Genomic DNA, 17084 nt, shown 5'->3' with positions numbered 1-17084 from the left:
TCGGGTAAGGCACATGGCAGCTATTATTTGAAAGCAGTTTTACGTATATACCCTCTGCCAATAGCATATTTACCCCTCTAATTTTAATATTATAATCCCTCTAAATATTTTAGTCTTTTATTATATATTTCACTTTCATTCACATATATTTTCAATAATGTCAAGTTAAGTACTGATCACTAACGAGTTTGAAGAAATGAATAAAATTTTAAATACATAAAATACTCTATATTATTTTCATCGATAATTTTATTTATTAATTTTAAAATTATTTTTAAATTTAGAAAGATAAATTAAATTAGTGTTAATATAATAAAAAATATTAGCTATATATATATATTAACTTTTATATAAATTATTTTTTAGATATATTAGTTAATTTAATTAGTAAAGATTTAAATGTAATGCTTATGTATGTCCGTGTCTTTTAGTATATTCATGTTTTTCACAACATCTAAAGGAATGGTTGAAGGCTTAATAGTCCTAGTTTAATTGGGTTTGATGATTATTTTAGGCTTGCAAATAAAAGTTACGTCATGTGGACAGTTGTGAGATATATTCGTTTTGTAGTTGTTCATTTTGACCCTTTGTTGTACAATCGTTTAGAGCTTATAAAATTTATTTATAATTTGCATTGGTTATGAAATGTTTTGTGAGATGTTTGCTTATGGATCCCAAGTGAGGTGCTTTCTTTTAACCCTTTTTTTTTTTTTTGTAAATCCTAAGGGATTATGAAAAGTTTCGAAGAGATTGATCGTTACAGACAAGGATGCCGTACGATTTAGACAAAACTAGCTAAATTCGTCACATTATGCTCGAATTTAATATTTTTACTTAAGTATATATATATATATACATATATATATATGTATATATATATATATGTATATATGTATGTATGTATATATATATATATGTATATATGTATGTATGTATATATATGTATATATGTATGTATGTATATATATATATATATATATGTATATATATATATATATTGACGGTTGATTAATTACATCTTTAAAAAATTGTTATGGTACGTAAACATATTAATTAGTTGATTAAAAGAAGTGTTCAATGTTCCATATTAATTAGTTAATTAATTATTTTTCTAAATCACACTTGCATACAATTCGATGTATCACTTCTTTTCAGGAGCGCGTGTAATCGTTTGCTACTTAAATCTTATTGTGCATAGGCAGGTGAGAAATATTATAATAATTCATATAAACTAACCGAAGACAGCCATAAATTCCAAAATGGACTATGATTTCAATATACTATAATTACGAACAGGTAAAGGACTTTGATGCAAATCACAAAAGGACCAATATGCAAAATATTTTAAAAATAAAGAAAGGGAAGACTTAATTATACATATGTCCTCCAAAATTAATGGTTTTCGTATTTATCTGAAGAATACATAATCTAACTTAAAATTATTATACGCCAAGGCATTTCGTCGAGCAGGACAGAGAGCAGCAACCGGTGGTTCGATCTCGGGTTAGGTTTCGACGACGGAGGCTACGTGCAGTGTCCACCGGGAGACGAAGCCCGTAAGATCCCACCTGTCCTCCACGCCGTGCGTCCGGAACCTCCACCGGTACGTCGGAACGCCCGATAATGTTTTGCGTTCTTTCGTTCGCTGGAAACATTTCTTCTTTTTGTTGGACGTCGAGTAACGGGAGCATTTTGTGGTCTGCTTTCATCCCAAATCGGACGAGTTTTGATAATGATTCATGTTGTTTTTCTGCGAATCAGGTTTATGAGTGCGTCGAGTTTAGGTTTTGTTACTGGTGGAGACCTGACTGGATCAGGATGTTGGTGATAGTTGAAGCTGTGAAGGTGAAACTGTACATTGACCATTAGATTTCGTTCGTCTTTTGAGGAATCTGGTAAATTGCCAACGACTTTAAGGCGAATCACCCAAATTTTGCACTTCAACTGGCTTTTCAACGAGAATAGTGAATGCATCAGATCACAAGTAGACAGCTTTTTCATAATTGCTGCTTTTCTGGCTAAATTATCATGCGAGTATAGAGTCTGTAAATACCAAGGTTTAAGCATTTTGGTTTTTTCTTAGTTATTATGTTGTTCCGTCATCAATGATTCAACTTGGGATTATCTTGCTCTGTTAGTAGATGACTATCGATTAGGAGATGCATATGATAGGTTATCCAATGACCATATCAGAGGAAGTGCTAATCGATTAGTTGTTCTGGATATAATTCTACTTCGATTCGTTTGTGGTAAAAGTTTTGGGCTTTCGGATGGTCCTTTATTCTCAGATTGAAAAGTGTACGTTATCATGTCTAGAAAACCTTCTCATGTGGTTTTGAAAATCTTGATTAATGTGTTTTTTTTTTTTGGATTGGATGAATTGTAAGGAAGGTAAATAGGTGGCTCCTCCGTCCGGATCGAGGTCCGGATCGAGGGAACGAGATAATAATTCAAACAATTCATAGAGCCTCGGAGACCCTGATTTGGTTAGTGGTATGCGAAGCAGCGAATAAGAAGTTGTTCAGTGTGAAGATATGATTCATGGAGCATTCGGTTCGATCTCATATCACATAATTCATTATGAGGGTCTGTTTTATTTTCCATGTATTGCTTGTTTGCCAGAGATGCGACCTAGAAGTGGATTGATTGCGGGAACTATTAACTATTTATCGAAGATGTAAGAGCCAATAACTGGGAGACGGTCAAACCAACTTTGATCATCTCAGGATCACTTCATCTTCTTACCTGCAAGCAAGATGGTGCTGTTGCTAGCATGCTTATAGATGCATGTAAGGAGTTAGGATGCTCTTCAGACCTGCATTTGCAGGATCCTCATGCGCTGAGTTTGCCATTTCAGTTAGTTAACTTGCCATATGGTTGTACATGTTAGCTAGGAGATCTATGTTTCTCTGTTGTCTTTCTTTAACAAGTTCTTTCTTCAAAATATTTGACATGACTCCGGATATGGTTGCTGAAGTTGGTTTTGTCGCAGAGCAACAGTGAATACGGAAGGGCTAGTTACATCCTTGGGAGATGTTATGCTGCTTTAGTGAAAGCATGGGCTATCACAGATTGGCTGCTGACCTTGTTATTACCAATTCAATCTTGGAGGCTGATTCTATTCGAGTTCTTCACTCGGTCAAGATCGGGTTGCTTGGGGCTATGGACCATTGTTTACTACTGCTTTGATTATTTAAAGACATATGTAAATATCATATTTTTGTCATGTATGAAATGAAGTAAAAAGAGGTAGGATTTGTCAGCTAATTTTGGGATTCTGTCCCTTGGAAGCATATGGCTGCCACTGTAAACACTGATGTATCTAAAACTTGGTTTTACATGAATGAATGTTTTTGGAAAAAAAAAAAAGGGTTGATATTGCTGTAAAATTTTCAAGATATTGTCGCTTTTTAAATGTTCGTAGATTGTATTCTGATTGGTTGAGTCTGAAAATAAAAACCTGACTATGATTACAGAATTTCAGCAGTTTACGTCGTTTCAGTTATCTTAACGTCTGCAAAAACGCTATGTAAGGATTTTAAGTCTCAGTCCGATATCGATTTCTATAAGCTACTCGACCCAACGCTATGCTATCTATATATCGAGCAGTGTACCGACTTATATTGTTCCATATCATTGTATAAAATAATAAAAATACTAGAAATAAATGATTTCCCACAATAATTAAGTATTCAAAAAGTTGATTCTTAGAACAAGTTGGTTTTTAGGAATCCTGGAAGTTTCAGGAGGCCACGTCCCAAATCTTCCACCATACTTCACCTTTCTCTATATTCTCTTATCCTTCCTTCACTGCACGCGTGGGTATCTCTAAGAGACATGACCTCAAAGAAATGCTTATCTTAGTGTCATGTGCATCAACTTACCCATATAAATAAATGCTATCTGTGATGCAGCAAACAGACCTTCAGCTTCATGTCTTTGAATAGGTAAAAATTCGATTGAAATCATTGTTTGAGACATCATTTCTTTTTATCTCTGATGTTTGATATAAAAAGTTATTCCAGCTAAGATGAAAATAATCACAAGCTTTGTTCTTCAGAAAATATTTAGTGATTTACCAGTCACATTTTGCTGAAATTTATTATCAGAAACTGATAGGTTAATTGAAGTGTCATTTTTTTTTTCTTTTCATTATTCCTACAAAAACAGATCTTAACTTCATATTCGATGCATTCATTCCCTGCAAAAGGTAGAACTGCTTATCGCTTATTTTCGCATACTTGAGGGGTAAAAAAAAAAGATTAATTTATATGTTATTTTGTCAAATCAAGGTTTAATTAGTGAGAAAAAAAAACCTGTTTTATTCCAAATATATTTGCTTAAAATTATCTTTCATTTTCCCAAGCAGTAGTCTTATGCAAATTTGCCTTCTTCCTCAATGATAAGTAGAACAAACACACATACTTTTAGTTGTATTTTGGCAATGCATCATTGTTTTCAAATTAGATTATTTACGTGACAGATGAGTTTTGCATGAGAACCTTTTTCCCTGCTATCATCATCATCATCAATCCAAAGAACTTCCTTAGGTCAGATGACAAGCAAGCTATTCATACAGTGAGATGACAAGCATTTGATGTTGATAGCCAGATGTTGTTCAACTACGTGGGTGAAATGGAGCTCTTTGTCTTCGCTGGGTCTGAAAGTGTGCGAAGCTCAAAGCATCATGCAGACCTCCGTGCGCACAGTTAGGGTTAGAATACTAAACTTGGATGGTGCAGTTGAAGAAGACGACTCTGCATTATTACTCGCACATTACAGGCAGCAACAGCAAGAACAGGAGGAGGAGGAGGAGGAAAGGAAGGAGACATGAGAACCAACACACGGTATGTAATCATCCTCAGAGCCACAGAGCTCCAGCATCTCTCAGCAGCGGCACCAGATCCCCACCCAGGTGCAGCGTCATGATCTTCTCCGTGGACCCAACCAGCTGGCCGCCGATGAACACGGCCGGCACCGGCGGCTTGCGCCCCAGCAGCCTGGCGAGGGCCTTCTCCATTTCCGGCCCGCTCGGGTCCTCGTCGAGCTCGTGGACGGCAGCGCTGACGCCGAGCTCATGGAACAGGCTCTTCACGCTGTAGCAGAAGCAGCAGTTGCTCCGGCTGAAGACCACCACCGCCCGTTGCGACGCCAGCTTCATCACCTTGTCCATCCTTTGATGTAATGCTTGTGGCTTACCTCAGAAGACTTGAACTTGACTTGTGCTGTCTGACGTTGGTGTTTATATAGGAAGAAAAGTCGATCGGTTTGGAACAATTCTAGTCATGATCGGTAGATATTTGATGATGCATGCTCTCACTGCAATGATCCGAAAGGGACAGTAGTATCTTTCTACTAGTGTGTAGATCAAGTTGGGTTGTGTACTTTCTTCGAGCCGAGATGAACAGATAAGGCAGGCATCAGTTTCCGATGCCAGGAAGTATGAATTATCTCTTTTCTCATTAGCTGACGACTCCTGCAGACCTTTTTGAAGGTTACATACATGGAAGAGAATAAGCTTTGCTGTTTGGCGAAACCGTGTCCTATGATATCCTGCTTTTGCTCCCCTCCAGTCTTCCAAGCTTCACTCGTTGTTTCCTAACATGAAAGCGGAAAGACATGATGAGAAGCATTGACTTGTATGTCTCGAGCATTTTGTAAGATGAATGTCATGTAGGTTTACTGAATGCAGACAATGTTTCTTCCGCACCAACAAGCAGACCAAGCTACATCAGAGACATGCCAGCCTTGCATCGACAGTATGACCTCTCTGCAAAACCCATGCTAGACTTCAAGCGAAAGCTTCGGTTTGTGCATGCCAATCCTAAAGTGACGATGCTTAATCCATGGAAAAGAAACAGAGGGCCAAAACCAGCGAAAGCAACGGGCCGTACGGCGTCTCTGTGGTGCAGACACAGGGAATTCTATCCGCATCTGCTGCTTCACCATCCTACATTTGAGAGAGAGAGAGAGAGAGAGAGAGAGAGAGAGAGAGAGAGAGATGAGCTGCTGCTGTTGAAGAACCTTGAGGTTGCATCATGGAGGCCACGTTACAAATTGTACTAAGCTTTTCCTTCCTCTTATCCTTTGACTTGGGTATCTCTGAAAGGTATGATCGGAAGAGATAAGCCAGCTGCTGCCGAGAAGGGAAGAACAAAGAATCTTCCAATCTGTCCATACCCGTACACCACCACCGGCATCGCTACATCGGTTGCAATCAAATCTTTGATGCTGCCGGTCAGTTCTTGATGCCTCTTTTTATCTTGGATAGCCGGCTATGTAGATAAGGATTTTTTTTTTCGCGTGGATAAAATGCATCTGTAGTCCCTGCAATTTGTGCTGCTGATGTGAAAGAGATGACATAGACGCTCGAAAACCTTGTCCGTTTGCGGCACGTCGAATTCTGCAAGAACAACATCTCTAGCAATGGATGAAGAAAGGTGAGGAAGGCTTGAGGATGCTTCCACGCGCGAGATAAGAGAAAGTCCCTTTCGCCTCTCTCATTTATTTGCATGTGTGAAGCTGCTGTTAAGTAGCCTTTGGGCGTTCGTGGAGCCAAAGATGGCCCCTCGGAATAGCATCCCCTCGGCATACTGTTCCTGCCCGATCAAGATTGGCGACGCTGTGAAGGTATCCGAAGGCAAAGACTTGGCTCCGCCATGGCCACATCTCGAATTCCCATAAAAGGAAATGAGGAAGAAGATACTTAAATCTCCCTTTCACTAAATCGCAGATTTGGTTATCGTGTGAGCCATGACGATGCCAAGAACAAATCACTGTGCGATGACGAGACAGAGTATTCTTTGCTTGGCTGATCCGGTGATTCATTCGAAGAAGGTGGGTGAGTCATGGAATAAGGCTTTTTCTGCAAGAGGAGCCGACCAAATGCTTATAAGCTTTACTGTGTGGTTTGCGGCAACCAGCAAACACTTTGATGCAGAACCTGGTGTTCTTGGGATCGAGATTTGATCCGCCATATCCCAGTAGGTGACATCCCATTGCGAAGCATCAATCTTCATCAAAGCATGACGACAAATGCTAGACATCAAAATCACTGTTTCTTCGATTTGATCTGTATATACGCACGCTGGCCATTCTTAGCTCCTGCATCACTGTAAATGTCAAAGATTCATGTTAGCACAGGAATGTTTAGTCCAAGGAAATCATCCACATATTCTTAGAAGATCTTGAGGTGAGAAAAGCTCGATTGCCAAGGAACCATGAAGAGATTGAGATTGAGAGATGTCACTTCCCTAATATTTGAAGATCTTAGCTATGGTTTCCAGCCTAACTCCAAGGTGAACACTGTCATTCTCCTTCCTTCACATGTCCCTCCGTACCTGAACCCAGCTATCTCACACTGCCTTCGAGCTGCATCATCGAACTTTGACTCGATGCTGCGTGTGCCCAGGCCATCGAGATGCTCTCCTACGAGCATGATGTTAATTGTTCTGTCCATCATCTCATCAAGCTTCCTGTGTTCATTGGTGGCAAAATTGTTAGGTCTACCGAGACAGGATCATGATGTACCTTCACATTGGTGGCAGATTAGCTCCATGGCTTTAATTCCTCCATGCTTTAGCATCTTGAACATGACCACCACTTCAGTTGGCTGTCGTTTGCTTGGTGAAACATCTATAGAAAATGTCTTCGACTAGTACTAATCACATCCTTCTAGGAAATATTGGAAACAGCAGCTGAACCAAACCCAACATGAATGTTAAGCAGGAGGGTGACTACCATTTCAAAGGTCAATCAATCTGGCAGGCTTAAAGTCAACTCTTATAGAAAAATGGTATTTAGTTAAGTCCTCACTTTTGAATTTAATCTATTTCCAAATATTGCAAATCTCGAGCAAGATAACCAATGCCATCATCAATCTAGTTTTTGATAGGTAGAAGACTACAGTACATCTAATTTTAAGGTTTTAACTACAATAAACCATCAGAACCAAGAAACACATTATTATGCATAGTTGAGCATTCTCGGCAAGCATAGAACAGCAACACTAAAAAGAGAGCAGCAAAGGAAACCAATGAAAGAGTTCTGATAGCTGATCGCCGGTGGCATCAAACCATGGCAGTAATAATGCTGTTCATAATCACATTCCTTTGCAAGCACAACTTCATATTAAATTAAACATTAAGATACACCAACCAATATTTACCTTAACACATTGGTTCAAAAGGGGGTGCATATATACATTCTTCCCATGAACACAATGAATTTGATGATGTCCACTATATACAGGCATATAGCAATCAACACCTATTTTACAAGCTTTGGTTGGAATATTTTACCAATGAATGAATTCTACACGGTGCTGCGACTGGTATCTGGAGGTGAATTTAGTTTCAAATGTGATGGAGTAGAAGGATCCCTGGACAAGATGATGTCACCATTGTACTCTATATAGTATTGTAGAACACTATTATCCTTCAACATTCTACAAGAGCCCCATGTATCAGCTTGTAGTTCGACACCATAATACTTAAGATGGTCCCATATACTTCTCCCGTAAACAGATCTATTGAAGACAAAGCACAATCATTGATATAACTGAAAATATTTGCTATAAAACTTGGAAGGAACATAAGTACCTGCAACAAGAAGGGTCTTCTCCAGATTCATCACAAATCTTCTCCACCGTGTCTTCTAGGCCATCCACTTTAATGTCACGAAGCCATACCTGAAATTGTTTTGAGATAAAAAATGATGCCTTTTGAACAATACAGCATAGAAGCTTAAATCAATCAGGATTATGAAAGTTTGTGAGCGAAAAAGGAAAAAGATGGCACACATAAATGGAGGTTGAACTTTCATTTGTAACCTAAACTGGCTACAGTACAATTTCTTGGCAGGATTTGACCAATTAGGAACTAATTTTAAGTAACTCTTGACCAGCGAGTTTGATCTTGCTCTGGTAACTCGAATGAGGTTTAGTTAAACAACCACAATTTCTACCTTCAGGTTTTACAACACAAATTAGAGCAAATATACTTCCCAGTCCATGAGTCACGTCTGGTCCCAAGTTGAACATATGGTGTCGTCTGCAAAGCTCTAGTGAAACATATCATAGAATAGGTAGATAAATCTTAAGAAGGTGATTTGCAGTTAAGAACTTATGGCATTGGAGCCAGAAAGATTAAACTACAGGCAAAAAAATGCTCAGGCACAACATCGAGTGATGTCATCAAACAAGAATTTGGGAGACAACATGATTTAACTTCTTTGACTTTAGTTATTTTCTAACATTATGTGGGACAACTTCAGACAGAGTATACCTCTCTTGGAAAATGATGGTATGTCTTTTGTGAGAAATAGGAGTAATATGGCGGCAAGTGTGGCACTATATCATTCTCATGGGTCACACGAACTGCATCTGCAACATGTTTGTTGAAGTAGGTGGCAAAAGCAGCATTTCCTATGCGAGGCTGTCCAAAGGTCATAAGCTGAACATTTTGTACTCCATGGTTGACCTAAAACAAGAACAAATCCTGTTACATCAATATCAACTAGTAACGCTGCATTTGTAGTCAACGATATCATCTAATAATGCCAATTACTAAACAAGATTTTTCTGAGGCAAAATAACTATACTAGCATTAAATGTTATAATGATTATCCCTGCTAGCCTTCTAAGCAAAGAAGCAAATTCATCAAAAACATCCTTATGCAGCTAATTGACACAAGTACAGGAGCTAATTTGGCACATAATTCATATTTTTTGAAAATTTTCAAGACAAAAGTCCAGCAGATGCATATAAGTAATCTCCTGAAATTCAGTTCACATTTTCTATCACGATAAAAGATAGGCAGCAAGATGAAAAGATGATCATTCCAATTTTAAATGCATGGCTGTATATGAAATATCATTTGCATAGTTTGCAGATCTGCTGTCAGGCTTGGATGTCTATAAGCTGAATGCAAATGAGAAATTTTGGTAGCACTTACAGTAAGATCGAGTGCACAAAATGATGCCAGAGCCCCTCCCAACGAATGCCCTGTAATAATTATGTGGATGTTTCCATATGACTCCTTAATCTTTCGAACAGCACTTAGAATCCCATGACGCAGAGTAGTGTTATGGTAAGAAGAATAAAACCCATGGTGCACCTACAGTGTCAACAATGGAGATGAAGATGACTAAAAGGTATGTTCACCAATTGTAGGTTCAAATAAACAGAGGGAACATTGCATACCATTGCACCTTGTACACCTGGGTAATTCAAGTCAAGCTGCTTCCAGAACAAATCCTCAATCCAATTCCTCATGCTGTAAAAAGACAGTAAGTCAAACTGCATCTTCGACTTCACTGATCAGAAAAGATTTCACAGAACATTATACATATTCTTTACAATTACAAGATCTACAGATATTGCAATTAGTTCATTCACCATAGATCCATTCTTCATTGTCTGAGTCCGAATGATCAAGGATAAAGATTGCATGTAATATTTCCCGAGCCCTTATGCACATGACATGGCACATAATAAGGTAACTAACAGACCTAATCATATTGTGGATTAGCATATGATCATTTCTTATTCAATGGCACAACAAAGAGCGCACAGTTGTGCCATATATCACCTCCATCGAGGTGTGGTATTTAGTGTCCCATAGACAGCATGGTACAGAGACTTCCATGTCAATGATGGCAAAAAAATTTGCATTCGAGTACATGTATTGAGAGACATATACCAAAGTCATTAATTTGTTACCCAAAACATCCATGCTAGAGCCATCCATGTCCATTCTGATGTTTACAGCATAATTATAATAGATAATAAGATCATAAATTAGGTTTCTACCTGTTTTCAATGGTGCCTCTGAATGCAATAATGATGGAATTCAGATCATGAGCAACTCCCACAAATGCCTACATAAGAAGTTTCATATACAAAAGAACAAGAAGAAATTTCTCTGAGTCGAGTAGCAGATGTATTTGAGTTTTAACATATATACGCTCTTGAAAGATGTGAATCCACCTGTAAGCAGTTCTGGACATCAACAATCAGTTCTAGCATCTCAAACCCCTGTTTTAATTCATGCATCCAACATTAGAAAGAGGGAGTCTTGTCAAGAAAGCTCGTCAAGCAAAGTCTACCTTTCATTATTGCAAAAACACAAATGTGAACGAGTAACCGTCTGTTCTTTTTACCTTCGTCAAATCATTACACCTTGAGCAGGTCCATGTGAATAGTGCCGTCAGATCTGTGATGTAAGCCTGCAAGAGGCAATTAAACTTGCAGGTCATAATATTCACAAATTAGATGCAGAACCTTGATGACTAACAGGAAGAGGTTCTGAATGTTTTTGTCTTGTCTGTTTTAAGATCAAAAACTGAAAGCCAAGGCTTTAAGTATGTTTTATAGACAATGCTATCTTTATTAAAAAGGATCACTTAGTTTATAAAGTTTCTGTGAAAAGCTTTCAACTTATAAAAATTTCAGAAAATGAAAAAAAAAAAAAAAAAAACCTATTCCTCACCAGTAAGAGTGAGTCAATTTTTGGTAGGGCTATCCAACAGAATTCACTTTCATGGCATCAAGAAAACTGCACAAACACAATTTTCCTTCATGCTCTTTGGCTCCATAAAAACAGATAAAGAACATATTATCCTAATTAGTCTGATACTCTAGGAAATGCAGCACATCCTATGTGGCTATTGAGAAAAACCAAGTGTCTGATCAGATGTCTGATCATACATAAATGGAACTATTAGCACAGATAAAAATATTTGTTTCCATTATCAAAATCTAAAATTGTGTGAGGAAGCAACACATGATCAAGGTTATACTCACAGCAGAAGCATACTCCACGATCATCTTAGCTAGAGTACGGTTGTAGAGAGAAGCCCCATCCTCATCGGCGAGTTTAATTTCTGTTAACCATCACGAAGAAAGGTCAAAATACTACCTCACAGAATAAGGGAATTTCGAGCTAGTAAGTTCTGCTCTTTTGAGTTTGAAATTGAGCAAACCACATCTAATTACTTGAATTTATCAGAGTTATCTAACGGTGGCTATAGATTGATTTATAAAATAGCAAAAAGATCAGTAAGTACCTCTTCCCTCGGAAAAGGCAAACAATCCAACCAAAACCAGCAACTTTAACCACGGCCTTCGGGCCATAACCCTCGACAAGGTTGGATTCCTACACGAAATTGGACAAAGAGCAAGCCTTTCCGCGATTCCCCAATCCGTAGTTCAAAATTTCTGGGAAAAGGAGCTGGAAATCTTGAAATCGATTCAAAATCGAAGCTGCAAGGGAACAAGAATGCGGAAAAGACGTGCAACTTCCGATGACTCGAGATCTTTGGACGAGCTGAGATCAATCACGTCGAAAATTCGAGGGTTTCTTCCCCTTCTTGTCTTCGATCTGCCAGCCCCAGATGCACCTCTTGTCCTGCGAGTCAACGAGAGGAGTGACCGTGCTGCCGTGTTTAATGTAAGGGACAAAACTACTTGGGGGGTCACAGCTATTTCGCACAACATTGGAGCAGGGCCCACCATGGGACCCGCAGGAGCTGTTGGACTTTAAAATTTGGTAAAAAATGTTTGGAAAATTATGCCAAATTTACCAATTATTTCGCTTGAATTCACCAATTTGCATGCCGTCTTCTGTCATTGTGATCCAAATTTTCGTGACATGATTTATATATTATATACAAAAATAAAAAGATAGAAAAATATATTATATCTATAAATAAATATATTATAAAACAATAGAAAACAAATCATATTTCTTAGGACTAATTAATATATAATTACTCCGTTCCTAATACGTTCGAAGCACGAGGGCGTCTTGGTCATTTAACACGACCGTCCCTCCCTCAGCAACTTTTGACCGTCCGATCCTATGTAAATGCGACAGCAACTTTCGATCCGGGTGGTCCATCTTCAGTGTATGCACCCTCGCTCTCTATTACACGGCGCACTCCCATCTTCCCTGCGTTTCGTGCTCGCCGCCGATCTCTCGCTCACTCTCCTCCACCTTTCATCGACCCATGGCTTCTCTCGCTGGGACGACGATCTCGATCGCCTCTCGCCCGTGGCACTCGTTGCAGGTAGTGATCTCTATCGATCTGCCGCCACCTCGATCTGATCTTGGATTCTTCGTTTCTTTTTCGAGGGCTTGATTGGTGAGGCTGACGTTTGCGGTTTTAGGAGTGATCGGATGAGTGGACGTCGAAGAAGATTTTCTTATTCGTGATTTCGAACTATAAATCTATTTCTGTTGCCTGATCATAGAAAGATCTTCTTCATTGCGCCCGGTTTCGTGGTATCTTCGAATGATCGGATCAAGCGTCTGATCTGATTTTTCTAAGTCAATTTCTGGGTTATTAAGTTGATTAGGACACCAAGTTAGTGATGATCTGTAGGCCTTGTGAAACATTATTTCACTGAAGTTTGTTAAAAGAAGATAAGTAATGGAAAAACTTTTCATATCGTCTTTATTGGGTAGTGAGATTAAACGGTGGGAATGGTGATCGGCTGAAGGAGCTGCTCCCAAGTTTTAAGGAAATTGGACACCAAGGAGGCTTACTTTTCAGGGTTTTGCTTTTGGGATATCCTATAGTTTGTTGATTTGTAATAAACTTCAGTTCAAGAATAGGGTTCTGCCCAATAATTGTCTTTTTTTAACTTTCCATGATCTTACAGTACCATCTTAAGACAATCATTTGATGACTACTTTTTCAAAGTCGCCTATTAAAATTTAGTTGCTTTTAATCTGAAGATCAGACTGCTGGACTTTGTAAATATGTATAAACTGTCTATTGATGTCCTGAGGAAAACATGCTTGCAAAATGACCTTATTTGAATAAGAAAGCTACTGATTTGGCAGTTCCATGGCTTTGCCTGGTTGTTGGTTGCATCATGGATTTGTTCCTTCTATAATATATAATATTTATGATGGGGTACACATATCCAGAATGGGCTCTGGAGGTGGATTCTAGAGTGAATATTATGCTGCATTAGTCATTGCCTGAATTATGAATAAGATTGGGAAGGGCGTGCCCCTGTTCTCTATAGGAGAAGTGAAGATCACTTCTGTTATTATTGCTACACAAATGCAAGTTTAAGACTTGTGGTAAAAATGTATTAGTCTACAAATTTATATCGGTCAGGTCAAAGATAAATGTGGCACCCTAGACGAGATATGAATTAAATCATCAAAGATGTGAAAGCAGGCAATGGAGAGATAGTGATTGACAGATATGAAAGCGGGTCACAAAAAATTTCATATCAAACTATTGGTTGATTTTTCTCTGTTCTGTGATGAGTTTTATCTGCTGTGAAAATTATCCAGACACGATAATACAAGGTTTATGGATGGTTTGCAGGCTGCTAAAGAGTTGTCTAGTCTCAAATCAATTTCTTTTTCCAGCATAAAAAAGAGTTTTCCAGCTATCCGATTGCAACCTGCCTCATCACGCCTTCAGATTTGTTGTGCTGTATGTATCTTTTAATTATGCAACTATTGTAGATTTTTATTCTTACTGTTTTTGAAGTGGCTGTCATACATTATATTCTTGCAGTCTTCTTGGTTTGAGAACACATTTGTACAAAAATGTTGGAGAAGGAAAGGGTGAATGAAAGAGCAGCATGTCAGTCTGATCTAGTTCATAGATATCTGTGTGGAATGTGTGATACAAAAAGTAAAATGCATGAAAAGTTCTAGGTGCATAGTGCTAATGTTTTGTTTTAACAATGTAGCATAAATCTGGCTGTAATGTACTAACAATGAAGAATGTGCATTAGCTCTCACTTTGACCAAATTATGAAAGCCAAATAGTAAACTAAATGTACTCTACTTTTTTACCTTGTAAACTAGAACAAGATTATTGTTTAGTTTCTGCTGACAAAAAAAAGGGAAATCCAAGGACTACACTGTTTCAAGAAAGAAAAACACATGCAGTTAAGGGCCTCTTGGTTGCTGGAAAATAACGTAATCGATTCAATTAGTTTTAAGACACTGGAATGACAAAGCTTCCATTTTACTTGGATATAAATTTATGAGCTAAAAAGAAGTCCTGCAGTTGCTTCATCTATTGTTTGACTGCTGATCAGAATGCATGAAGAGCTCCCCATTTTAGCTGTTATTATTGCTTTATAATTGTAATTTATTGTTTTAAATGATTATTTGCCAGCATCCTAGCTCATACCAAGTCATGAAATAGACTGAAGGGCTGTCTTTTTTAATAGGCCAAGTCAGATACTCTGGAGAAGGTGTTGAAAATAGTCAGGAAGCAGTTGGCAGTACCAGAGGGCACTGCTGTTATTGCAGAATCAAAGTTTTCTGAACTTGGTGCTGATTCTCTAGACACGGTATCTTGTTTGCCCTTGACATTACAGATTCAGAAAGTACCTCCGAAATGACACAGAATTTTAACTAGTTTCAGTCTTCCATAGCTACTAATAACATGTGTATTATGTGGTGGTTGTTTAGATTTTGCCTTCAGCATGTGGTCCAAGATTGTTGATTTGCAAACTTGTAGTTTGATTATCGAACCGCATTAGCATATTCAAATCCCCAAGTAATATTCAACATTTATTTTTTAAAACAATTTTCCACTTCATGTAGATGAATTATATCGTTGAAGTCCTGGGCTCTTGATTATGTATACAGTACCCTAACAACTTTCCCAGGATTCATTGAAACTAAGGGCTTATCCCTAAGATTCTGCGACTTTGGTAATATGCATCTTTTGGCATAGATTTTCTCCTGATGTAGGTCATGACTACTCATGGATCTTGATGGCACCGATCTAATTTTTGTTCTGTTTCAACTGTAGTGATATGTTCATTTGTTTGCTGAATTTACCTGAGGTAGTGCCATTGTGGAATTTCTTCTCATTATCTTGTGGAAAAGTGCCAAACAATTCTCTTTACGCATTTCAAAATGTAAATATTCTCTCAAATATGCAGGTCGAGATTGTGATGGGCCTCGAGGAAGCATTTGGTATCAGCGTGGAAGAAGAAAGTGCCCAGAAAATCATCACCGTGCAGGATGCTGCCGATCTGATCCAGGAACTAGTGGAGGCAAAGTCTTGTTAAGCGGATAGAAATGTGTTCCGCCACAAGTTTCTGTAGCTTAGTAAACTTGCTCTGCCTCGTTATCGTTATAATGTACTGCCAGAAGTAAAGCATGAGACTGCTAGCAAAACTTGGTCATGTGCTTCTTTTGGTCATCAGTCTTATTAAGTTAATTTAAGCAACTTCAACATTTTTGTGTTTTTTGATGAACTAATACTCGATCTCATATTATGTTGTGTTCTATTGCCAGCGTAGTGATTTCGTTGGTGATTTATGCCTTTCTGGTCGATATAATTGCTGAAACCATTTGTTGATATCTTGATGAATTTTGTTCTATTGTAAGGACCAACATTAAATGGGGATTATGTATACGTATATATTAAAGAATATCCAGTAACTCCTAACAATTTCTTTACGAATTATTATGTGGATAAAAATGTTTTTTTTTTGTCTTTGGGGTGAAGTACAATGATTGCTAAAGTTTTAAACAAATTAGATTGGAATATCAGACTTATTACCTGTTAGAAGTGAGTCTATAATTCTTTTAATAATTTCAAGGGTTAAGTTTATTTTTAGGTGATGTAGTTTTGCTCATCAATTATTTAAGTTTTTATAATTTACTCATATTTAAAATAATTTATATATTTTAAAAAACATAGCATATAAATCTCTTTCATCAAGTTTGAATTAACAAATAATATTAGAGTCTATTTACGATTCACAATAAATCATTAATATAATGATATATATAATTTAAAATTAAAAAATTTAAAGTGATTTTCATCATGAATTACTTAAGCTTTTATGATTTATCCATGCCTAAAATAATTCATATATTTTCAAAAACATGGCATATAAGGTTTTTCCGTCAAATTTGAGTTAACAGACGTTAGATTCCGCTTATGTGACATGTTGATTTATAATAAATCATTAATATAATGATACATATAATTTAGGTTTTAAGAAAAAATCGAAACCTTCGTCGTAGAAATAACCACTAGCAATAGCATCGAGTTGCTACTGCCTAGTAGGGCATTGTATGTA

At 37.6% G+C, this 17084-nt stretch overlaps 3 protein-coding genes and 1 long non-coding RNA gene across 5 annotated transcripts; 2 read left to right on the top strand and 2 right to left on the bottom strand.

Annotated features, from left to right (window-relative positions):
• Positions 1-1467: 1467 nt before the first annotated feature.
• Positions 1468-3334, top strand: LOC108953605 (uncharacterized). Its single transcript, XR_001979391.2, has 3 exons — positions 1468-1603; positions 1762-1895; positions 2993-3334. It is a non-coding gene; the product is annotated as an uncharacterized LOC108953605 (long non-coding RNA).
• Positions 3335-4742: 1408 nt separating this feature from the next.
• Positions 4743-7768, bottom strand: LOC135620317 (putative glutaredoxin-C14). Its single transcript, XM_065123195.1, has one exon. The coding sequence runs from the start codon at positions 5171-5173 to the stop codon at positions 4862-4864; it is 312 nt and encodes a 103-aa protein (XP_064979267.1). The 5' UTR covers positions 5174-7768; the 3' UTR covers positions 4743-4861.
• A 260-nt stretch (positions 7769-8028) lies between these two features.
• LOC135620315 (probable feruloyl esterase A) lies at positions 8029-12442 on the bottom strand. Of its 2 annotated transcripts, none has more exons than XM_065123193.1 (11): positions 12297-12442; positions 12068-12218; positions 11805-11884; positions 11162-11227; positions 10989-11036; positions 10812-10879; positions 10203-10275; positions 9955-10116; positions 9285-9479; positions 8601-8689; positions 8029-8527 (listed from the first exon to the last, which is right to left on the bottom strand). In XM_065123193.1, exons 2-11 carry the CDS (start codon positions 12132-12134, stop codon positions 8314-8316), a joined length of 1062 nt encoding a protein of 353 aa, XP_064979265.1. In that variant the 5' UTR covers positions 12135-12218; positions 12297-12442; the 3' UTR covers positions 8029-8313. The 2 variants fall into 2 exon arrangements, with proteins under 2 accessions (XP_064979265.1, XP_064979266.1); XM_065123194.1 differs by having other exon boundaries at positions 12300-12442.
• A 465-nt stretch (positions 12443-12907) lies between these two features.
• On the top strand, positions 12908-16289 carry LOC135620313 (acyl carrier protein 1, chloroplastic-like). Its single transcript, XM_065123186.1, has 4 exons — positions 12908-13069; positions 14348-14458; positions 15210-15332; positions 15933-16289. The coding sequence occupies exons 1-4, from the start codon at positions 13010-13012 to the stop codon at positions 16059-16061; spliced, it is 423 nt and encodes a 140-aa protein (XP_064979258.1). The 5' UTR covers positions 12908-13009; the 3' UTR covers positions 16062-16289.
• The last annotated feature ends 795 nt before the right edge of the window (positions 16290-17084 follow it).

Source organism: Musa acuminata, chromosome BXJ2-8 (genome assembly GCF_036884655.1).
Source record: "Musa acuminata AAA Group cultivar baxijiao chromosome BXJ2-8, Cavendish_Baxijiao_AAA, whole genome shotgun sequence".
In the NCBI taxonomy this organism is placed as follows: domain Eukaryota; kingdom Viridiplantae; phylum Streptophyta; class Magnoliopsida; order Zingiberales; family Musaceae; genus Musa; species Musa acuminata.
Note: the sequence above shows the minus strand (reverse complement) of the source record. Positions and strands in the feature narration are given on the sequence as shown.